This window comes from Falco rusticolus, chromosome 13, assembly GCF_015220075.1.
Source record: "Falco rusticolus isolate bFalRus1 chromosome 13, bFalRus1.pri, whole genome shotgun sequence".
NCBI lineage: Eukaryota > Metazoa > Chordata > Aves > Falconiformes > Falconidae > Falco > Falco rusticolus.
Genome location: NC_051199.1, coordinates 17435105 through 17459712, shown reverse-complemented (window position 1 = coordinate 17459712; position 24608 = coordinate 17435105). Strand labels below are relative to the sequence as shown.

Sequence of the window (24608 nt, the reverse complement as noted above, 5' to 3'; positions counted from 1 at the left end):
TTCTCATGAATCTATGACTTTTCAGAATTAATTTCAATTTCCGAAAGAATTTCAGCACTTCTAGTTCAGAAAATTTCCCCAGGACATACGATTTGCCCTCATTCTTACTGAATCACGGCAACTGCTGACTGGCCCTAACACTGAAAAGCAGCATCCTGTTTGCGCTCTGACCTTGTGCAGTTCCAGCTCCCACAGCCCCTGTTGCGGGTTTGCCGGGTGCACCGCAGAGCCTTCTCCTGGCATTTTGATTTTCCTACACTGCCCTGTGACCCCTCCATGCCACCAACCTCCCCATCCTGCCTCCTTCCCACACACAAATACACATGCACATTATTAATATGGCACAGAAATCTGTATGTCAATTGCCTGCACAAAAGGACAATTTAAGCAGCATCACCTACACAGTGACACTGCCTTCCTTTTTTTATTGTTTTTTTCAAGAACTTCTAGACCTCTGAAGGAGTTGAGTGAGTTACCAATAAATACATACATTACAACACAGGGCAGCAAGAGGAAGGAGGTGACAATTTCAGACCAAAGGCAGGGTGCCAAGTCTTCAGGCAGAGCATCATTGCCCTTTGAAGGGGCGGTGGATGCAAAGTTTATGAAAGTTCAAAAGCCAGCGAATTCATAGAGGAAAAATCCTGTGGAGGCTCCCACAGACACAGACACCAGTGTCAGATCTAGGCTGCTCCACAGCCATCAGTTCTGGAGGCTGGGTGAGCATTTGAGGTAAGCGTCACAATATTTTTGCTGTTCTTCTGTCCTTCCTTGAATGCCCAGTGCTGGCCACCCTTAGGGACCTTTATCCCAAATGGATACAGCTGCTCTTGTGTCAGTTGCCTAAAAACAAAAACAAGCCTCCCCCTCCACCATACTATTAATCATCTGTTTTCTGTGCACACCATGTTACTAAGAGTAACAGCAGCAACAACAAAAAGCCTGGGACAAATAGATTTCCTCACTAGAAAATCCAAATGTGGTTTCTGCACGGTATGTCCATAGTCTGTTACTGTGAGGAGCTTCAAAGGAGCAGAATTGCAGGGAAGAGTTTATGACACATCTGGTATGGGGCTCAACTTTATCTGGAAGGGATCTTAATTGAAACAGAAATTCCTAATTAAGATTGGAATCCCTAACAACCTTCCCAGCACCCAAACAGGAAATTCCAGGTGAGAAACTGCTTCTCTTCCAAGTCCGACTCCTCCTGAAACCAGATTTCAAAGGAGCCCTATGCTGGCCAGGCAGCGTGACCTCTGACTTCACGCTGCTCCTTGGCGCCCCGTTGAACCCAACAGCATAGACCTGGGAATAAGGAAGATGAAAAAAAGTTGCTTGACTGATGTCATGGGTACCTTTGGAAACACAGGAGCAGAAAATGAATCTGTAGTGCAAGATCAGTGCATCAGGCACAGGCATCATCAGCCTTCTCCTCAGCTGGTACCTCAAGCTTCAGCCTAATTCACTGCTCTCCTTCAGAGCACCCATAGATGTGATCGCTCCCCCATGCTGGGACATTTCAGCTGGAGCACTTATTGCGTGAGAAGCACCAACACATTGCTTGATGAAATTCCGATTAGCACTTCACACCTTTTAGGATAAAAATAACCAAAGGAAACTGGGATCCATCCCAAAACACACTAGACAACTCACATTAATCAGGGGACAATATACCTGTCTCATTTCCAGTCCTTCACCTCCTCTTCTCCAGCAAGATAAATGGCAAAGAAAACAAACCAACACCCTCTGCATTTTTCTTCTGCAAGACCTAGTTTCCATGAGACTAGTCTGCCTTGGCTGTGAGCTGGAAAATAAACCAGAGCTCTGCTCTTTTTCAAGGGCCAAGATGAAGAGGCTTTGTACAACCAAGAATGAAAAAGCCCATGACTCTCTACATTTTCCAGGCTTCATTCCAGGCTGGTAGCTTATAACTGAAATTGTGAGGGCAGTACAGCAGCTCTCTTTCCGGAAACAATCTCTTTTGGACAAATGTCACAACTTAGGCATCTTCTAGCATCTTCCACAGCTGCCCTTCCAAATCAGCACCACAGTAACTTCCCAGCCCAGCAAGGTTTCCCAGCTCCAGGTGCCGCAGCCACCAGCGTAACAGCCCAAAACATCACAGCCAGAAAGTGTCCCGACTCCCCATGGCTGAAGCAGGAAGGTGATCAGCTCTGCAAGAGGCCAACGCTGATGTTTGCCTCTGGAACTCCAGTGTGAGGATCATGGCAGCTGTCGGAACTCAGAGCTTCTGAAAACTTAGCTGCTCTCCTACAGGATGAGACGCCAAACTGCAGGTTCCTGGTTTCAAAATGTGACCAAATGGCTCTCAGTGACAGTTTGGTCCATTTTGTGGCCCTCAAGACAAAGCCATGTTGGTCTTTCTACTCTGACCTATTACTCAGTGTCGCTTCTGTTGACACAGTGCCAGTACAGCAATCCCCACATCCCAGTGAGGGGCTAAGAGTTGGGAGCAGTTCTCAGATTCCATACATTGCAGGGCTTCAGGGGATGAACTCCTAAAGTCATAGGATCAACCATGCTTTCTGCATGGAAGAGACATGAAAATCCAGGTCTTTCCTCTGCTCTTTCCCTGAAGGATTAATCAAGTGCCTTAACTCTATTTTTAGCTGAAACCACAAGGACCAGCTGGGAGGTCTGCAAGGGTGGAAAAACCTGGGAACTCTGAGATGCAACCTACATCATCTCTGGACTGCATCTGCTTGACTCAGCAAGCTGTAAGGGGGTAAGACCAGCATCTGTGGTAACTGAGAGCCGCCGCCTCCTCCCCTTGCAAAAATGTGCAGTTGTGGCACAGCCAGATTCTAAGCAAGCAGTGTATTCAGAGGTGAAAGGGAGGTGAAATAAGAATCCTTTCCTTATCTAGCAGATTACAGCAAAACTTTCTCAGCAGGGAGTGTGAAACGTCAGTTGTCTCAGGGAAGCAGCTCTAGCACCACAGCTTTTATGGTAAAATGGTTTAATTGCCCTGGCTGCTTCGTATCAGGCTTGAGACAGCCAGAGAGGGACCCCATGGCAATGTCAGCATCCACCGAAAAGATGTGACAAACCTCTGTCTTGGGAACATTAAGAAAAGACCAAGAGTTGTTTCCCCCTTATATCCCACTCATGAATTTGGTATTTGGTTAGGTCAGCAAGACCATCAGCAGAAGCACAGGATGGAAACAACTGGCTGTGCTGACAAATCAGCATCTGGCATGGGAAGAAGATACAGAAGAAATGCAACATGCATTGCAGTCAGCAATTCACACCTGCTGCCCCACAACAAGTTTAGATCAAACGTTCACAGCTTGCTAATGAAGAGGTAATTCTTGTCCACCTGCTAACACGCACACTTCAGCTCAATCCCCACAGTGCCATGAAGCCTTCCCCTTTCTGCAGTCATCTGCAATGACAATGTGTAGAGCAAAACCTCCCACCTGCACCTGAATGACTGAAATTAGTTTAAAAATTAAGAAAGAGGGGTGGACATCAGGTCACTGTAGAGACCCATGCTGCCTGGAGCAGGGCACAGAGCAGCCCTGCTGGTCCATTCGCCATTGCTACCCTTCTGTCATACATCGCTTTTGGGGGGGATTTTTACATTTACTAGGGGAGCCAATCTACTGGGGCCTTTTAGTCTTCTAAACTGAGAAATTCTAACAAGCTGTGGTGTGATCTGTGGCAAAGCACATGATCAAACATCTAGCGTCTTCGTATCTTTCCATTTTATTGGGGTGGCGGGTGTCTGATGCCCAGCAGATTCTGCCCACAGTCAGAAACTGAGAGCAGGGAACTCTCGTTCCTCCTTTCACCTTGCTGAACTTGTACGCTCTCAGTAATTTATCTACCACACCAGCGCAAGCACGGCAGGGTCTTTGAGATGAAAGTCTATCAACTCCAGAAGCCTGTACACCCGTTACTGGCGCTGAGCATCCCATCCGCTAGCACAGAGCAGAACCACAAACTGGCTCTGTGCAGATTACACGTGAAAAAATCATGAGCTGGAGGAAAAAAAAGCCATCACCACCGTGAAAGAGGGAAGCTATTAGATGAGCTTTGTGTGCTTATTTCCTCAGCTAAGGTAAGCTTCTTGCCTTGGACCCCCCACAGCACAGACAGAAGTAACAGTTCTTCTTTCTCAGGACTGAGAAGTCTTCTCATCTTTATTTTTTCATACTCCAACAACTTTGCATTATAACATCAGTCATTTCTGTCTGATTGCTACCTTGCTGCTTAAGCAACAAACAGTGTGATTAATGAACCTCTGAGGGAGAAAACAGAGGCTTCACTAAAAACACCAGCTAAGCACTATGAACTTCGCTAAAAATGAAAAGCAGCTGCCTGGCACCAATTCCCCCAGCAGCAGTAACTGCAGCATTCGGGGCTGCTCTGGTTGCTTCTGAAAATAGGCATGATCTTGTGCCAAAGAAAATAAGCCTTTAATTTTATAGGTGTCTGAATAAAAAATTTAAAAAAGACTGAAAATGAGAGTGTTTAGGGAAACGCATATCATGCATTGCCTGGTATCTAAAAAGGCCTTTGCCTCTCTCCAAGCATCAGCAAGTGGAACTTGCCTGGATCTGAACTGAGAGTTTAGGGGGTTTGAATCAAAACCCTTTTCACTTGATGTTCAGTTTGCCATTGACTTTGGTTGTTGGGGGTCAGGCCACTCAAAAAAAAAAAAAAAAAAAAAAAGAAAAAAAGGAAAAGGGAAAAAAAAAAAGGCAAAATTTAAAATCTTTCCCAAGTCCGAGCAGCATCCCACAACAAAGTCCTCAGCAGCTCCATGTATTGCTTGCTGGTAGAAGTCTGCCTAAAATCTTTACAAGATCTTGCAAAGATTTTAGGCTCTCTACGTAGTAGTGGCATATACTGTCACTGTCGCCTGGTGCAAAACTAGCCAGGATGAAAAACTGGGCAAAAAAAAATACATTTTTTTTGTTCCTGGGTATGTCTTCTAGTCTACGTTACTGGTGGCAGGAAGAGTCAGGTTGGAAGCAACCTTGATGGGGCTTGGTGGTGAATGTGGGAAGGGGATGTTCACGCCTAGAAGGACATATGCCCATTCTGGGGAAGGCTGAAGTCCCTCTGCCAGGAAACCTGCACCCAGCAGAAGAAGCAACAGAGGAATCTTGTGACTGCCCATGCCACAATGCCCTGCTAACCCAGTGATGCATCAGTGAAGCAACACATGAACCTCTGGAACAACTTCTAGGGAGAAAGTAGGGAAAGCTCCCACCAGAGCACGACACAAAACTCTGCAGTTATTTAAAGCATGGAAAATACCAAGAATGGCCCATGAAACGGCAGCTGTTTGGGACTGGTCTTTTATAAGCTACTCTAAAGAAAGCACTGAATATCCTACTTATGCTGAAAATTATACAGGTCATCTTCCATATTTAGTACAGAGTTGCACAGAGGTAGCCAGGGGGTAAGACACATTCATACTCCATCTTTAGCACAACTGCCACCCACGTCCATATGTGATCTTGGCCTTCTACCCTGTATTTAAACTACAATAAGCTGTGCTCTGCATTCAAGGAAAAAGGAAAAAAAATTAAAATGAATCCAGACCTTTGTGGAGAGGGTTTCAGTGAAAAGACTGGCTGCTTTTCTGTGGTTACTGATGTAATGAAACTTCAACAGGGGCTTACACAATGTCAGCATGGAAGAAATTCTAAGCATCTACTAGAAAGGTTTTAAGTTACTCAAAAGCCTTACTGATAGGATTTCAGAGCCAGCTACTCTTCGGACACTAATGTGCAAGCGAACACGTCTTTCAAAACCACATGCGGCCAGGCTATTCATACGCACAGTCTTGTTCCCTACCATTCATAAGCAGGAGTGTGAAGCAGCAGGGCAAATCAAATAAATGACTTCATTCCTCTGGGGATATGAGCAAATGTGAACAAAGTAGCATGTTCACAAATGTGAACAAATTCAGGATGCCATATTTTTGCCAAGTTTTCTTCCATTGGGGAACTCTGAAGGATTCAAGGAATACAACCGCTATCTTTTTCCTAAAGCTCCGCGCCCACGAGTGTACACGGGTGTGTATGCACAAGCAAGCTCTGAGATCTCCCAAATCTGCAAGACTCCCTGCACAGTTCTGCAGAAGACATCACAGAGCAGCTTAATATACTAACACACTTGTGCACTTGGATACAAAGTTGTATGTCTCAGGTAAAGCAGAGTTTGGGGTACTGCATCACATGCCAGGTAAGTATATCCTTTTTGCCAAAGCAAAGGCCAAAAGCTGCTGGAAATCCTCACTTTGTAGTAGAACGGGTGTTTATGAACTGATGCTCCCAACTGCTAACCTGGGAGCCATCAAAAGACCACTCAGCTCCGCTATGAATTCTTGTCTGTAACGATTTAAGTAACTGTAGCTCAGAAAAGAAATGCGTCTGCGCTCGCTGCTGAAGACCAATGCCCCAGAAAATAAAGGTTGGATTATAAATACGAAATCTTCTAACGGGATCCAGACACACACACACACAAAAGTTATCAACTTTTGGACATGCTTCAGTGATGGGAAAAACTGACGCGCACTATTTGAGAGCAACCCTGATTGACTCTCTCCAGCTATCCATCCTGGAGGACCTGTCCGTCCCTGGGGGAAGGGCCGAATTCCCTGTGTGACAGCGCTGGCTTTGCCAGACACCTGGTACACAGGTTTACAGGGGTGGAAGCAAGGTTACACAGCCTTCAAAACTGTGACACAGACAAATCCAACCTTTCTGCAAGTTTGAACAAATCAAACCCACCACTACTCATCCTCCTCAAACCTTGCTACAGGCAAGTGCCCCGCAGCATGACAGCATCCCCATGACCTCCTCCTCCTCCGGTTTGGCACAGGAGTCTGGCAAGCACATTCAATGCTGTGACTCGTTTCCCCTGATTCCTCTGCCATTTCTGTTCCCCGTCCCACTTTTCTCATTTACATTTCTCTTTTGACACTCCCATGGGAGGAAGACAGACTGAAACATGCTCCAGAGCTGAAATTACAGTTCACTCCATGGATTTGAAATTAAGCAGAATATCGACTTTCCAAAAAACTCTCAATGAATGTTGAAATAATTATTTTTCCAGAAGTGCTTCTTTTTTTTTTTTCTTTTAAAGTGAAGCAATATGAAACATAGCTAGTCTTGCTGCAAAGATAGAGTCACTCGCAGTAGCTCTCCTCAAGCAGCACAGCTGCAGACAGGATGAGCTGCCTGCTCAGCCTCATGGCTGGTTGGGCTATAAAGATGGGTCTGAGTCCTTGCACTAGCTCGTGCTGATTGTAGGGGTTTTGCTGATGAAGTTCAGCAGAAAGAAAACCAGAGACGCACAGAGCAGATTCCCAGGGGAATTTGTGGTGTGATGATGGGATGGGATTTATGGCATGGTGTGACGATGTGACAGAGGGATGGGACATGACAATGTTCAGGACATTGAGGACCTCCACTTCACCTTTCATCCTCAGCCAAATGTGTCCTGCTCCGTGAAATGAAAGCTGTTGCCCCTGGACAAGGCAGCTGGCTTTCCAGATTCAGTTCAGGTCCCAGCCAGAAAGTTAACTCAGGAACCATTCCAAAAAAACCCTCTTGGGCCACATTTCCTACAGTGATCCTATCAGGCTTTAAAGGCCCAAAACAAGAAGAACCATTTTTCTGCAGCCTGGCAATAATTTAGGGCTCCCACTCATCCAAGATGCTCATTTTTCCCCCAGATCCCAGGGACGTCATTGGGTTTTGAGGGCCCTTTAAACAGCAGCAGCAGCTGCTCAGGGAAAAACATCTGGAATAAAATATACCGAGGGTCCCAAAGTCGAAAAGATCTCTGCAAAGGTAATGAGGAATACATAGCCACAGACGTTGGCTGTATGGAGTACTGTGCTGCTGAAACACACGATACTGCTCCCTGCAAAGGAGCTTTAACAAAGGCTCGTGTCTGAAGCTAAACCTGTCTTGGACTCTCACGGCTGTCACATATGCCTCCTCTTGCACATGTGGGACAACTGCGATTGTTCACACTGCTGTGTGACCCGTTTCCCCATGAAGACCCCAGGCAGCACTACTGACTCTGAACAAACCTCATCCGTAATTGGGCTTTTCTCTTGCAGTGCAGGACATCTTTAATTAATCTGCTACTGTTTATGCGTGCTATTCCCATCAGAGCTCACTCACAGTGCACAGACATCATGTGGCACATCTGATACTCTCCAAATACGTGGTGTCAGTTATGCCGTACAATGCTGAGTGCCTGGTGTATAATTACTGCACATCAAATGCATTCCACTGACGAGCAAATCAGGGCATGGCATGCTGGGCTGGACCAAACCCAGCCATTTCTGTCCTGTCTCATGAACTGTTGCTGGTGGCCACAGCAGCACTTGTCTGGATCACACACTTTCAAATAAAATGCAGCTGAGACCGTCAGGCAGCTGCTATGTATAAGCATGAGGTCTGACAGGTCACACCTGAGTGCCGTGTCGAATGAAGACCCAACACAGTGAATTCAAAACACGTGGCACAACGCACAACGCAGTTGCTGTGCTCTAGGAAGTCATCAGGCACCAACCTCAGCCATGATAAACTGATGTACGTCCACAGCAACTATACGTACCAACTCAGCTAACTCATTTTTCTTTCTGCGTAAGCTAAGTCACACTCCCTTCCATTTATACCAACAACCTCCAGCTCAGTGCTTTCAGATTAAAGGACAGATACACCTATGCCATTACACAGTATCAAACTGCAAGTTTTATTACTAATATCACCAGATATCAAATCCAGACACCTGTGAGGACACTGCTAAATCCATCGTCAATCTACAGTGCAGTCTGGCAGTCAGAGCAGTTGTCCTCAGGATGTACCAAGAACAAAGTGTGCAATTCAGGAGGCTCCAAACCCTGCTATTTTCAGCAGCATTTAGTGCATACCTCTGCCTGACATTTGCCAGCACTGATATCCTTCTGTTGTCACCTGTCACTGGTAGGACAAAGTCTCTGCTTGCACTGAGCAGCATCCTGGCTCTGAAACAAGAGATAGCTGAGCACTGCTTTATGACTCTTAATGCTAAGTAAAAGCAGATCTAGTTCTCCATTTTCAAGACTGCTAAAGCACTAAGTGGATACAAGAGCACAGGAAAGAAGATAAAAGAGCAGAGCAAACCTTGCCAGCACATAAAAGGGAGGGTATAGCACAGCCTAAATCTCCTGCAGTTTTGCCACGGAAGAATCTGCAAGGATAACCCCCAAAAGGCCTGACGGTCCTCCCAGTGCAAGGGCAACACTATGAAAAGAGAAGTAGCTTCTCTCTTCCTTGTCTTTCTCCAAGCTCTACCTTTCCCACCCCAGGCTCCAAGAGCAAATAGATCAAAATTAAATATGGTTGAGAGCTCAGCTGTCTGGGCTCAACTCTCCCCCCCAATAGCCGAGGATAACCTCCAAACTTGGCATTACATAGCTTAACCAAGATGGATAGCGAAGTGGTTCGTATTGACCATATCACTGTTCACCCAGTTGTACCATGGCACCTGAAGCACCGATAGCTACACCAGCGTAATGCTTCACTTGGCACAATAACCCTGATCACTTCCCAAAGATGCTTCTTTTTAGCCTGGAGTACTTTCTTATCCCAGTGAAAGAATCCCTGACTCATGGGGCCGAGCATTGCTGGCTTTTACACCTGAGCAGTCTCTCCTGTCTCAGGCGTACAGCATGGGCAAACACCAGCAGGGTTTTCCTGTTCATCACCCCAGCTTCATGCATATCTCTGCACATGAGAAGAGCCTATGACGCACGCCTAGAGCATGCAAGGGCACAACTATCAATCCTACTTAGCAGGACTCTGTTATTCAGCACTGGCTGGCTGCAATACCAAAGCAACCCCAAAGAGCAGCACAGAAGATCCCTAAGGACCTGGAGCCCTTTCTGAGCACAGCTCCACAACATGACTGCTGACAATTCCACGTGGGAGCTGAACTGCAACGTCCACTGCGTAACGTAACAGCAAAGGAACAGGAATGTAAGCAGTAAGCCTGAAGCATGTAAACCTTTCCTATCTGATACTTCTCAAAAGCGTCATGAAAGACAGTACGGTTTCTACACTGCATTTTCCAAGATAACCAAGTGCAGATCACTGGCAGGTCAGTGACAGCTTTAAGGGCTGTAACTTCCAAAGAAAAAGTCCAGGCAAATGATTATTCAGGTGTCTCTACCTGGTTTGGTTTGATTCAAAAAACATTAGAGGCTAAAAATGGTTTATTTAAGAGTCTATAATCTAGCTAGATTTCACAGCAAGGATCCAAAAATGGATTTGGAAAACAGAAGTACACTGATTAAAATAACAGTGATTTGGAGTTAAAAACACCACTGCGGGAAGCCTTGTGCTACAGTGCAAAAGTCATTTTCCAGGGACTGTTTTGTTGAACATCTAAAACCCAAACAGTAATCAGGCTGGAATGAGTCCCCTAGGATGAGGAAATCTCTTCTGGTAAGCTCAGACCTGAGCTTGGGAACATTCAAAGAATCATAGAATAGTTCAATTCCCAGAGCTTCAGCTGTCACACTGGATAGTCCAGCTGCCAAAACAGAATCTCTCCTGCACATCCCAGGCAGCCGGGGAGCTACAAGCCTTGTTCTCTACAAACCACTGCTTTGCAGAGCTGCCTCCCCCAGGCACCTCCTCTGACGCTGCTCACTGCAGCCCTCCCATCATCCTGACTTGAACCACCCACTCGGGCACTGGGGAACCACCAGGAACCAATGTCGCATGTTGTGCCTTAGTTACACCCAAGTCATTGAGGCTACTGGGATGAGACCCTAACCCAGCATTAAAGCACTGAGTATGTATAGGATCTGCCCCTTTATACAGCGGTGAGTCAGGTCTAGGGATGCTCAGGTCACAGTGAGGCATATTCAGCCAGTTTGGGTGGTGGAGAACAAACCTGAGCAGCAGGAAGGATGGCCGGGAAAGCACAACACACAGGCAGAAGCAGCAGGAAAGCACAAGGATCATGCTGATGGGAACCAGGGGTGCAACACCTTCCGCTCTCCCACGCAGGCAAAATGCTGCACGAAGCCTGTCTGAGCCAGGCTTCAGCTGTAACCCAACCGAAGGCTACAGGCCAGGCATGGACATTACCTGGGGAAGGAGCTTTGTGGCAAACAGAGTTAGAACAACTGTCCATCGGATGCACACACAGATAAACAGGGCACGGCCGGCCCACAACAGCAGCCAGCCGGAGGGGACTGCAGGATGCACAGGCAGCTCAGACGCAGGCGAATTGGACAGGCAAAGCTGAACAGGCACTGCTGGAGCTGACCACCTAATGCAGAGGAGTGGGAGCCTGAGGATGTCCTTTGCATCCTTAAAACATGCAGACCGTGCTCACAGACCAGAAGCTTGCGACACAGCCTGAGCTGTACAGAAGGGACACACAGTCAACAGCTGCCGAATGGACAAACTGTTTCATAAAGCACCGCACTGCTGTTTTATTTGCTATTTGCCTGCCTTATAAAAGAGTCCAGCCTGAAAACAGGTTTTATTAGCAGTACCCTAGTGAGCGAAGGTGGCTGGCTGGAGGAAGAGACAAACTCGAACGGGCAGTTGCAGCCAGCAAGTCTGCAACTGACCCTGGAGCACCAACTCCAGAGAAGCAGCAGAGCCACCAGCATCTGGACACCAGGATGCAATGCTTATGTTAAAGGAAAAAGAGTGAGACTGCCAACCAAGAGATGAGGGGAACTACTAGCTGCCAAAAGACATTAATATTTAAAGCAAAGGGAACAGAAGTGACCGAATGCAAGAGCGATTCGACTCTTGCCATGCTGTCTGCTTGAGGAGGCTGTGCTGGCTGATAGACGCCCCAGTCGGCACCAACACCAGTGATGCTGGTGCTGGGGACTGCATTTTGGCCCACTCATCCCCCAGCTGAGCCCCTTCAGAGACAACCTGGGGGGCGCTTAACACCTTCTGCACCATGCCAACCAACCTCATGGCTGCACGCGGCTGTACTGAAATGGGTACCCTCTGCCTGCCCCGGGGGTGGGAGTGCTGGAACAGTCCCTGTGAGGCTACAGACCAGCATCTCCAGAAGCCCACAATGGGGATTTGCAATCACTGCAGCACCCTGAAGTGCCTATGCACAGTGTGCTGCCCATGCACAGTGTGCTGACTCTGCAGCACGGTAATTCATAGCACAAGATGCACCAGCACCGCAATAAACCCTGCGCCAACCTCAGCAGGAGAGATCAGCAGGACTCAGGAACGCCACCCAGGCAATAAAAGCCTTTCCTAAAAGCGTCATGAGTGCCCTCTAAACGAACAGCCCTCCCTCGCCCAGCTCCAGAGATCAGTGCATCTCACAACTCTTGTTTAACAGCCTGCAAACATTTCCCCAGGATCAGTGCTGCCCACATGTGCAACAGCTCCTGTCTGTCCTTAGCCCCTGTGACACAGAGACCAGCAGTCCTGACAGGTAGGATGCTTTGCAACACACCTGAAAGGGACATGGGTCAGGTGAACTCTCTGAAAATAATGTTTTTTAACTAATTCTAGCTTTGATAAAATAGAATTAGGTTTTATAGAGTCCTTAAAAAGAAAAGGAATCCCTTCTCACCTACCTACGCATCTCCAAGATTATCCCTAGAAAGACTCTCAAGAAGAAAATTAAAAGTTTCCTTCAACGAAGCACCTCAGGAATACCAGTGCATAAAAAATTCCACTTATTACACAGCTCTATAAGTAAGAAAAACGAGGATAGGACACAATGCTTTTTCCTCCCCATCACTAAAATATCACTAAAATATTTTGCCTAATGACTGAACTTTTGGATGAGGCTGGCAGCCCTGGATGAGGAAGTTTTCCAGCAGCAGCACAGTGCAACGTACCACAAGTCAGGGCTCTTCCTTTTCAGACTATTTCAATGAAACTTTGCAGTTTCTCATCTGCTTCCAAAGAGACAGAGTAACTCAGGACACAGATGCCCCAGAATATATATAAGCCTTAGAACAGGCAGTGCCTTGGCAAAAACCGCTTTAAAAACAGAGCTCTCTAAGCAGGGGAACCAACAGACTCTGCTTCAGTCCCTGGGCATTCACAGAAACACCTTCAGCAAATATTTTGAAGTATATTTTCCAAGCTTTCTCTCTGTACCACACTGATCTTTTCTGGGAAGGGATATGGCTGGCTCTGTCTTCAAAAGAAGTTGCACCCACAGCCCTGGGCTATGAACTTCAGCACATCTCCCCATCACACCCTCGGGAGTCCAGCCCTGATCTCAAAGAGCTGTGGGTTTAGGCAGTGCCCTACCTGCAACAGTGTCACGCAGGATTTGCCCGCTCTTTGGTTTTGCAGCAAAGCTGCAGGCAGAAGGCTCTCTGGATTCAAGTGCTCCTGCCTCTGACCTTGACAGGACACAGCATGGCCTCAGGCTCGTCTTTCTGCAGGGACATGATGTGAGATCAAGGCCACCACTGTAGCTGTTTTGCAAAAATCATGGTGAAAAGCAGCATGTTGGTGTCTAATAGTAATTTTTGTGATTTTTCTGATTATTTCTTTTTTTAATTCTGTTGCAAAATCCCCATGTGCTAGGAGGGAGAGAAGCACATGCAAGACCCAGGGTGGCTTTGCACTGAAGAGGAGCAGAGGATTTCCATGTATCTCCATGCAAAGAAAGGAGTGATGCCACTTGGCAAGGCAGCAAGTAAAGGTTTGGCTCTGCCAGGGCACAAACCCACCAGCCTCACGTAGGTCAGCAAGCAACCATTTATTGCAGCCACAGCAATTCCTGATGGCCATGTCATGTCCAATCCCCCTTCCACCAGCTACACACTGCAGTACCATGCTCACAATACTACAGATAGCTCGGACATGTACGTGCCAGAGGTCAACTGCACACAGCATGGTATCACCCTGGACAAACCTGGTGATGAGAGAGAGGCAGCAGAGCATCCCCAAAACATGCTTCTAATTTGCTACCAAATTACAACTCCATATCCTAAGGATTCAATTTGCTACAGTGGAAACAAGCTTTTTTTAAAGGCACAAATTCAAGTTTGGCTTTGGACCTAAATCTCAGTTTTCAAGCACTGAACGCATCTCCTGTAGCAGCCACTGTCATTCAGCACACTCAGGGAAACCATTCACTGCACAAATCTGATGTTAGTGCCTTGGTTGAAACTCTTGGGACAGAGATGCATTTTGGTGGTGCAGACAGTCCATTTCTGACAATGTCACTTCATTTTCTTCTCCTTCAACGGCTTTCTGCCACCTCCCAGATGTTCCCCCCACCTGTAATAAAACCTTCAGTGCTACAAACACAGAAATTTCTCCTGCCTGTAGCTATTCCACTTTTAAGTGCCCCTCAGCTGCCCTGCACCCCTGATGCTACCAACATTCTCCCAACCAGCCATCTACAAACTCTGCCTGACCTGAGAACTGGAGTGCCCCTCAGCTGCCCTGCACCCCTGATGCTACCGACATTCTCCCAACCAGCCATCTACAAACTCTGCCTGACCTGAGAACTGGCATTAGGGCAGGGAGTGGAGGGCAGGGGCAGCTGCCACCAGATCCACCCTCAATGGCCAGCCTGTCACCTCCACACTGTGAGGGGACATGTTCCTCAGCGTGACAGCATGGTCAGCATGCTGTCCCACACCCTATCTGCTTCCCATCTCAGCATGAGCACAGATTCAGCCTTTCTTCCAATCCTGAAAGAACGTGTTTTTCTCCCTTTTTTTTTTTTTTTTTTTTTTTTTTTTGAGTGAACAAGAAGCTACAAGCAAGTATTTGGCCTTCACAACAAATGGGCTGCAGCCAAACTCTGCCATATGTTCCAGCTAATACATGTGGGCTTTGCTTCCCAACCAAGAAAGGAAAAAAGGACATTTATGAGCTAGGATTCAGCAGGAGCATGTGGGAAGGAAAGGGTGGGGAGGGGATACTATTTTTGTTGCTATAATTATTTGGTGGCCAAATCCCTGACCCTTGACGTCAGCTCTGGAGGGTCTGTTTAACTGACCAGTTGTCATGGAAAGGAGAAGGACTGGTTGGGAGGTACAGGCTGATGAGGAACAGCTCTTTGCTGCCTGAACCCACCCACAGGCAGACCCCCTGCCTACATTAGTCATCACCAGCTCATGGCCAAGAAATAAAAATGTCAATACCTTATTGCCGATACGTTGGCTGGAAACAAAAGCATCCAGGGAACTTTGCACCCTCCATCCTGCCATTGGTTACTGTTAAAAAGCACAGGCCAAATCCTGATCTCAGTTTCCCCAGGGTAAAAGCAGAGAAACTCCACAGCCCTCAGCTGGGTCACTCCGGGTTCACATCGATTTATCCAGACTCAGCCTGGCCTTAGTCCAGACTACACACATGGAAACATGCCATGTGCAGAGTACAGGGGTCCCTACTCCTCAGGAACAAACCCAATCACAATGACTAATTCCTACCACCTCCAAAGGAAAAAACTAAGATAAATAACCCCCAAATCCCTTGCTCCAGATGTCAAGCACTGCCTTGAGCCCAGAGTCCTGCTAACAAGGCTCCTGTAACGCTCAGGAGGGTTAGCAGCAAATGGCTCAGTTGCTGACACGATGGTTTCTCATTACTGCCCATGCCATCCATGATGAAATCACCATTTGTACGAGGAAACGGGAATAATCCTTGTTGAAACCTCAGCCACAGCTCTTGAGTACTGGGCATAAGTTTGCTTAGCAGGGCTAAATTGCATTGCTCATTCACATGCAGTTCATTATCAGCTGCCATTAGTTATTCCCATGGCCAAGGACAACAAAAGGACTCGGCAGAAGCCAGGGCAGAGCTCACTGGGATGTATGGATGAGATTTAACAGGCAGTGAAAAAAGCCATTTAACAAATCCCAGTGCAATGCAGCACATGGACAGGGCAGTTCAGCAGCAAGGCTCTGCCAAGGAGCAGTCGGCGAAGGAAGCCACTATGAGATGAGTGAAGAGCAAGGTGCAAAAAGCATGAGAAACTAAGGAGATAAAAGAACAGAGAAGGGGCAGGTTCCCAGCTTACAGCACAGCAGCAGGAGTCTGTTCTCCAAAGCCAGGGGCTCTCCTGCGCTCTCCGTGCCCCGTTTGCCCAAGTTGGGGCATTAACCTAGCCCATGCACTGGGATGCCTTCAGATCAAGGCCTCAAAAGATCCAAAGAAACCATGTGAGTCGCACCACTGTCTTCTCCATAATCCAAGCCACGGCACCAGGGATTGCTAAGAAATAAGGAGAATCCAGGCTTACCTCTTTTTGTCCAAAAGATTGAGAAAATTTGCAGGCTGGGACCTGCTGCCAGTATATTATGCCCTGGCATGACTGCATAGCTATGAGGTGAGAAAGAGGAACTTGGCAAGACAAAAAGGTGGCCCTGGCCATCAAATGGCTGATTACCAGCCTGTATGAAATGAGCTTAGCGGGTCTAAGACCAATTTGTGCTAACTGGTTGTATCCTGATTTGCAGTGGTGCCTAGCAGGGCTGTGCTAATTTACTATCAATTGAAATGATGTAGAATTCCACAAACATCACAGCTTTTCTTTTGGATTTGCTCTATTTGAAGAAAAAAAAAAAAAAAAAAAAAAAAAAAAACCACAGCAGAAAGTCTCCACAACCATCTAGTCTAACTTTTAGTACAGCACCAGCCTGGAGTCAAGTCCGAAAAGTGAAGACTGAGTCTCTTATGAAGACTGCAGGGGAATCCAGTGTATTTCCTGGTACACTGGTTTCAACAGCTAGCTCACCTTCACCACAAAAACGTATGCCTAGTCTGCATTCGGTAGTGTCAGTATTGTACCACTGGTGCATTCGGTAGTGTCAGTATTGTACCACTGGGTCACGTCCTTCCCTCTCTGATAATACTTTCAACCCAAAATGAAACATTTCAGAAAAATTTAATTTTAAGTGGTAGCAATAACAGGGGCAGGGGCAGTTGGGTCAGTATCCTGGGTTTAGGGCAGGATATTTAGCCCAGCCCTAAACCCAGGACATTGACCCAACCATCAAGACTCAGAGTTTTCCATCCCATAAACTGAGTTTATTTTTGTCTACGTAATTTTAACTTTCTGAGCACTAACATTTACCCTCTGGTGAGGATGAGGAATGCTCTCTCAGAAAATCTAAATAAAGAGACGTTCCAAGAGATTAGTTCTGGGATCTATTTATTTATCCAGTATCTGAGTAATACCAATCCTCAAGATCAAAGATAAATAAACACCGCTAATAGTAATAATCCAAATAATACCGATTATCTGACAGCTTTATTACAGGTCTTTGTCTGGGATGTGTCATATAAATCCTGTGAAAACAAGACCAACTGACCAGGCAGACCTTGCAGGACAGGTGGTGGCTGTGGTGAGAAATAGCCTCAGTAGGCTGCTCCCACAGAGACATTTAAGTAGTGGAGTTTTGCACCTTATTCTGTGTCAAGATGCCAGAAGTGAAATCACCACCTTGCCCCCAAAGGCTGCAGTTCACCCCAGGACAGGACCCTATTATCTGCTTAAGTCCATGCAGCGTTGCTGCATGAAGCAAGAGAGAACATAACATTCACAGAAAATACCAGCCCTTGAGTGAAACAAACCAAACTCCCAAACTATATTGGTGTGAATCCAGAGTTACTCCACAATCCCTAGGCAGGTAATCCAGACACCTGTGAAGGAGGCAAAATACTCTGTCCCAGTGCAACAGCACAGAGGTGGGCAGCAGCAGTGAGTAGTTACTCAGGGTTGAAAGAATTTGGTGATGTCTTAACAGTCACCCTGAGCTCTGCTACAGGCGCTCAGAGACAGACACCCAAGAGTGGCTGATGGTAAGGCTCACATAAGCACTGGCAGAAGACAGAACAATCCCTCCGGAGTGGTCAGGGGCCTGGTTTTACATTCACAAGTCTCCTCCCTTGAGTTTGGATTCTCATAAATAGGGAGTTTTCAAAGGCAGAACTGGAGTAGAGCAGTAATTTGTATCACAAAGGTTCTGAAGTTTGGGCTAACAGGTTTCTGGTGGTTGTTTTTGTTCTCCTATGGTCTTTTATCAAGTCTGGGTTTTTTTCCTCCTGCGGTCTTTTATCAAGTCATTATTGTGTCTGTGTTGTATTTCAGAAATCTCGGTGCAGGTGGGCAGGACAGCATGGAGCAACCCAAGGACACGCTTCCACCAACACCTCCAGCACTGCCCCATCAGCTGCAGCGCCCGAGACCCAGCAGAGCAGAACACTGCAAAGTCAAAGTTCTCCCAAAACAAGCCCACTAGAAAGATTAAGTTGCTTGTATAAAGTTTATGTGACTAAAAAAGATTTTTAAAAAAACAGCTTTAAAGAACAAATAAACAGCCTCTCCTACAACTATTATTTTATGCTTGCAACACATGAAATCATGATGATAACGGAACTGACGCATATCTCTGACACAGCAAGGGGGAACAGAGTAAGCCAGATACAGCCAGACACTTGCACCTTTTGCTCCACTTGACATCTGACGTTACTAAGAGGGGAGAAATGCCCTATGTGCTGGAGACTTGCTTTATTTGTTGTTTTAAACCCAAGCACAGCCTAAAAGGCTTTTTCTCATCCAGATCCAAGGCTGGTTACAGACTACATACCCACGACTCCTGCCACGCTTCACTGGTGTGCAACGGGGCATGCAGGCAAGTGGGAAGACAAGACCATTGCTAGTCAGCATTTACAAAACCCGAGCAAGCCCTCAGTAACAGCACACCAATACACAAGAAAATGAAAATGGGCTATAGTGATCAACCCAGAAAACGGGCCAGGGGATGCTGTGGCTGCAAACAAGATGAGACGAGGAAAAACAGACCTCGAGGGAAGGGTTAGTAGGGTCGAAGAGAAGCAAAACCTGGTTTTGTAATTGATACAGTGACCAGCTTTTCCAGGTTACTTGTTATTTTTGGACCAAGCTGACTTCCAGGAGTCAGTACAGCAACTGGAAGCAATGTTCTGTCACAGGGTTCGTGGCAGACCATCCACAGCCAGCTCCAACACGGCTACTGAATCAGCAGCTTGCGGCCAGCACATGCTCTAACAGTGTACGTTGTCTCCTCCCCTGGCTCTCAGAGACAGAAAACTCCCCAAAAGGTGGAGGTTAGAAACATCATGGCCTGCAGGCCAGGTTTTAAGAGAAACAAGATGACTAAGGCAACAAAGCAAGGATGATGTGATTAATAAAATATTTAAGAGGGCAAAGAGATCCCCACCACACCTGCCTGCCAAGCCTAGCGGGTATTTCATTTACAAAGACCAAGCAGCCAGCATGCAGCAGAGAGCTACCAGCATAAGGGAAAGTGCCCTTCTGCCCATGGGACATGACATCAGAAACCCATGGAAGGACCTTTCTCTATGGGCTGGAGAGCCCCCTAGCCCACTACATGCACTATAAGCGTTAAATCTCATGTTCTCATCACCTTCTCTGTTTCCACATCTTCTCAAAACTCATCCCATTCTAACTGCCTCAGGTATCTGTACCCAGTGTACCTTTAAATTACCTGAAAACACGACCTACCCTTGCAAAAGGAGTCTTCCTACTTAAAATATGCAAATATGCATTTGGAAGCTGCAAGAAGACTTGCGAGCACATTTACACTTGGGCTGCTTGTTCAATGCAATTTATCTACCATTTCTTTAGAGACTAACGTCATCCTCAGAGGCCTGATCCAAAACCTGAAGTCCACAGAAAACTTCAGCTGAACCCACAAGCTGTCCCAGTCCTGCAGTGCACCACAGCCTCCCCTCACACCATGCTGGAGTCACCAAACACACTGTTCACATCTGTGAAACAGAACCAGTTTCTATTTCAGAAAAGTACAGAGAAAAAAAAATAAAACTAGGAAATAATTTAGGGAACACAGACAGGATGACATGGGTTTAGAGGCAGATGGGACATGTTCTTATAGAGGGATACCATCAGTATTTCACTTAACCACATCATCACCTCCCTGTGCTCCATGCAGAAGTACCCCGAGCATCTATCTGCTCAGCAGCAGCAGCAACACAGCTCAGGGCAGCCACTGCCACGGTCCAGCAGGCAGAAAAGGGTGTCCCAAACCTCCAGTTCTAACACAGTTTTCCACCAATTCACCGCAGAGACCAATTCATGTCACCACGACTGGGTCAGGCTGTGCCAGCACTCGCTCTGCAGCAAGAGCCCGCAGGCGGTGGGAGACCCCAGCCTGCTCCCAGGATGCACAGGTTGGCTCCGCTCACCCAAGAGCAGCGGGGGCACACACAGTGCTGGCCAACGCTGCCTGTGCATCTGTCCAGCAGGGCTAAAAGCCTTTGCTTTGCATACCCCACAGGAGTGTTGCAAGGATTAGCTCATGTATATTCAGCACCGTTTTTCAAAGCACTGCACAAAAGCCAAACCTTTCTTTTTTCTTTTTTTTTTTTTCTCCCCTGTTCCTTGCTCTGTCACTCCCTCCTGAAGGGATGTGTTTCTCCCCTCCTGAGAAACAAACAAGCACAAGGTCAGCAGCAGTGGGAGTGGGGAAGTACATTCCAGGCTGCTCCTCCTCTCTCAAACCAAATGCCACCAAACCCTGCCATGTGTCCAGCCCCACCAGCACCTTGCACAAGTGCCCAGCACCCAGACCTCCCCATGCAGCCTGGGGAGGACCAGGCAGGACACACTGCAGGATGTTTAACCTCATCTCACTTTTTTGTTTCAAGAAGCAAAACAGGGGAGTCAAACTGCCACCCCTGGAGCCATGCAGCCTGCCCACACCCCCACAGCAAGGTGCCGGGGTCTCTGCGCAAGTCCCACTTTGCAGCCGCCCTTCTCAGACGAAACATCGAGCAGATGCTGCAGCCGAGGTCTCCCTGGAGGGTGAGTGTATGGATGCATCCCAAGCCTTGGGGAACATGCCAAAGCCTTGGCACTCAGCCTTGGCATGAGGGGATGGTTCACATCCGAGTGTATGCAAGTGCTAGGCATTAGACCTCCTGTTTTGTGCAAGTGCAGGCAAATCTGATGTGGGGCATTTTCTTCTGCGCACAGACTTGTTGAGCCAGATCAAAAGAGCAGTCCTGGGAGCAGAGCTCAGGAGCAGGCAGCAGCAAGGTGAGCACATGGACAAACCACTACAGGCTGCTCTGCAGGACAAAGCTGATCAGAGTCCTGCTCACAAAACCCAAAAGTGTCAGAAAGGATTAAAAAAAAAAAAAAAAAAAGGTATTAAAAGCATAAACAGCTCTATTCAAAGAGCACCCTCCCTCAGCTAGAGGGCCCGAAACCTGAAAAAAGACTGTTTTCAGCACATTGCTTTGATAAGTCTACAATGCATTCTTACATGAGGAAAGTAAAAACCTCAGACCCAGTAGAAGCAGAAATGGAAGAACAGACCACATCCCAAAAGTATCTGAATTTTTGTATATCGATTTTACTGAAATGGGGGACAAAAAAAAATTTCCCTAATTCAGAGAAAAGTTTTTTGATGAGCTTGACATGAGCAAACCTTTGCGACTCTAGGAAAGGCTTTGAGTTCAGGAGAAGAAATCACTTAGGTTTTTTAGCATGACAAATTTAGTGTCACTTCCCACACATGCTAACATTACATAGAGCATCCTTTAGGAACGCTGGAAAATTCTGCCAGCTTCACTGGGATCACATACAAACCAAGTTATAGTCCCAGTTCCCTCCCAGGATTTCTTTCCGGAACCCTATGCAGTACATGGACACCAGAGTTTAAGCCAATGCAGTTCTAGCCCCTGATGTGTAAAACTGACATTAAGGCAATGGCAGAAAAGTACTAAAAAAGCAACATAGCTACGATTTTCCAGAAGGTTTTAAAATGCAGTAGCTGATGACTTGCTTCATTGATCTGCTACTATGTAGACATTGATTGCACCACAGGCACTGCCCAGGACAGATGTTTGCTTCTCCAACTAGAAATGGATTTCAGCAGAATCACCCTCCCCATGCTCTGCTGTACAGGTCTTCACCTATTAAGTTGCCTATAGCAACTAAAAGGCTATGAATGTGCTCAAATAAAGCAGAAATCCAGAGGGAAATGTTCCAGAAATGTTTTAAACATTCAGCTTGGCATGAAATAAAATTCCCACAGTTTCTGTCCTTACTAGTTATGAACAGGAAGACTTACTACAGGTACTTGGCTTGAGAAAGCACAAGTCTTGAACTACAAGAAAAATACCATTAACTATCCTGGCGTGGGTTGGGGGTTTTCTGTTGTTGTTTTTCCTTCTTTTTGGCAAGGAAGTTCAAAGAATAATACCATTTTCCTCAGGGAAGGTAACAGCTACAAGGCAGAAGTTACCAGGCTAAGAGGATGATACTCAAGATGTCAGTGGCTGCTAAATAGCGCCTGTCCAGTGTTACGCAAAGTATTTCATATCGTTCAACAGCACAAAGGCCATCAGATCCCAGCAGCAGAGGTTATATATCGCCCAGTTTGCACACACTCCCAGCTCCGGGAATACACCATCAGTCCAGTTTGCCTGAAACACGTCTGGCAGAGGGCACTGGGGTGTTACTGGGGGCTCTTCTCTGCAAACTTCAGGCAGACCATTTTCAGAATTATACAACGTTTACACTAAATGACAAACAACATCCCTGCCCCAAAACAAAACAAAACGTAGGAAAAGCAAAGGTGAGCCAAGGCTGGACAGAGTCCGTGTTGCCATCCGGGATGCTCCAGGCCACGGCCACCCCCAGCCCGCATCAGTGAGGACGGTGGGGGGGACTCATCCCCGGGCAGCCTGAGCGGGCTGGGGCGCGGGGCGCACCCGGGGTGTTTTGGGAGGACAGAAGAGAGGGCAGCGCCGGGGAGGGGGCGGTCAGCAGGGCCGGGGCGGGGGGCAGCCCTGCGGGGGGCGGCCGGTGCCTACCTGGATGTAGGCGCGCTGCAGGTAGCTGTAGGGCACCCTGCGCTGGAAGTCGGCGCGCACCTCCTCGGCGGCGCGGTGGCGGGAGGCGGCTCCCAGGCGCGGCTCCTCGCAGCGCCGCACGCAGCCGGCGCGCCGCAGCACCGAGCCGAAGAAGGGCAGGTCACCGGCGGAGCCCGGCCCCGGCGCCGCCAACCGCACCTGCCCGCGGCAGCGCCGCCGGCACCGCAACCGCGCGGCCCGCAGCTCCCGCCGGCTGCGCAGCGCCCGCTCCAGGCACCGCGCCGCGCCCGCGAAGTCGCCGCCGTAGTACGCCTCCACGCCGCCGGCGTACAGCGCGTCGAAGGGCTCCAGCGGGCCGCCCTCCCCCGCGCACCCGCCGCCCGCCCGGCACGCCGCCGGCAGCAGCAGCGGCAGCAGCAGCGGCAGCAGCAGCGGGGCCGCCCAGGGCCGGCTCCCCGATGCCATGCCCGCCGCACCGGCGGTCCGCGCGATGGGGAGCGGGGGGTCCGGTGCAACGGGGGTGCCGGCCACCGTGTGGCGGGGCTCGGTGCGATGGGGTCCGGGGGTCCGCGCAACGAGTTTCGATGTAGTGGGATCCGGGGGTCCGTGCAGCGGGGCGGTAGAGCCGGGGGGGGGGGGGGGGGGGGGTCCGCGCAGTGAAAGCCAGGCACCGCGCAGCAGATCTCGGTGCAGCGAGGGGCTCCGGTACGGCTCTGCCCGCGGCGGTGGCGGGGCCCGGCCCTGTGCCGCCCTCCCGCGCCGCCGGCACCTCTTAAAGGGCCCTGCGCCGCCGGCCCGCCCCGCCCGCCCGGCCCCGGCCCGGCCCCGGCCCCCCCGCAGCGGTGCCGCGCAGGGGGCGCAGCCAGCGGCCGGGCGCCGCTCGGAGCATCCCCGCTCCGCCGCATCCCCGCGGCCTCGGGGGTTTTCAGTGACGTCGTGAAATTTAAATCGCCCCGGGACAGTGTAAGCGGCAGCCGCCGCCGCCTTTCCTCCCGCTTCTCCCTCCCGTGCCCCGCAGCTACTCCTGCCGCCCCACGTCCCCGCGGCTGGCGTCGATATCCGCAGGATGCTTTTTGTGTCCCTCTGCGAGTATGTTGCTTGGAGCCATTTTTCGCTGGGTTCCCACCCCCCGCCCCCCAGCCCCTCTTGCCCTGACAGCCTCCCGCCGCTGGGAATTCTGCAAATAAATCATCTGGGATGGGCACAGTGAGCGGCTGGCGAAGCCTTCCCAGCTCCCAGCTGTGTGTTTGTCTTGCTTCCTCCAAGGTTTCTCTCTTCCGATGCTGCAAAGCACTGCCCTGCCAAAGATGTTACTCATTTTTTTGCATAAATTTTCAGGCATTCTTGTGACGAGACGTTTGGCAATGATGGCTAGTGACGCATGAAAAAAAATATCTGAGTTGGCATTTTAAATAATCTCAGTGTCGAACACCTGTCAGCAAGAAGTTTCTCATATTAATGCAGTTAATTTGGCTGAAATCAGCTGTTCCTGAGTGAAAGGGAATGGGCAAGTCCTGGATCCCATTAGAAGCTTTACTATAGGTTGTTGTGGACTCAAGTACTCCGAAGTCTGTGCGTACAGCATAGTGCTCATTAGGGTTCCTCACCAGGGATTGTGGCCTTCGTTATTTCAGACATTTCAGGAATATCTCTATAGATGTTGGCTATCTTTTCATAGGCTAAAATAGCTGCAAATGGGAGATGCTTGAAACCCATTTGGTCCAGATTTTGTTATTGCATCAT

General features: G+C 48.4%; 1 protein-coding gene across 3 annotated transcripts in view; it reads right to left on the bottom strand.

Moving 5' to 3' along the window:
- The window catches only part of P3H2 (prolyl 3-hydroxylase 2), a 75052-nt gene extending 51453 nt beyond the window's left edge, over positions 1-23599 (bottom strand). For all 3 annotated transcript variants that reach the window (XR_005107306.1, XM_037407304.1, XM_037407305.1), the window contains exon 1: positions 22866-23599. Coding sequence is in view for 2 of the 3 variants with exons in the window: in XM_037407304.1 (XP_037263201.1) it covers positions 22866-23330 (465 nt within the window). In the remaining variant the exon portion in view is untranslated. The remainder of the gene's footprint in view (positions 1-22865) is intronic.
- Between the last annotated feature and the right edge of the window lie 1009 nt (positions 23600-24608).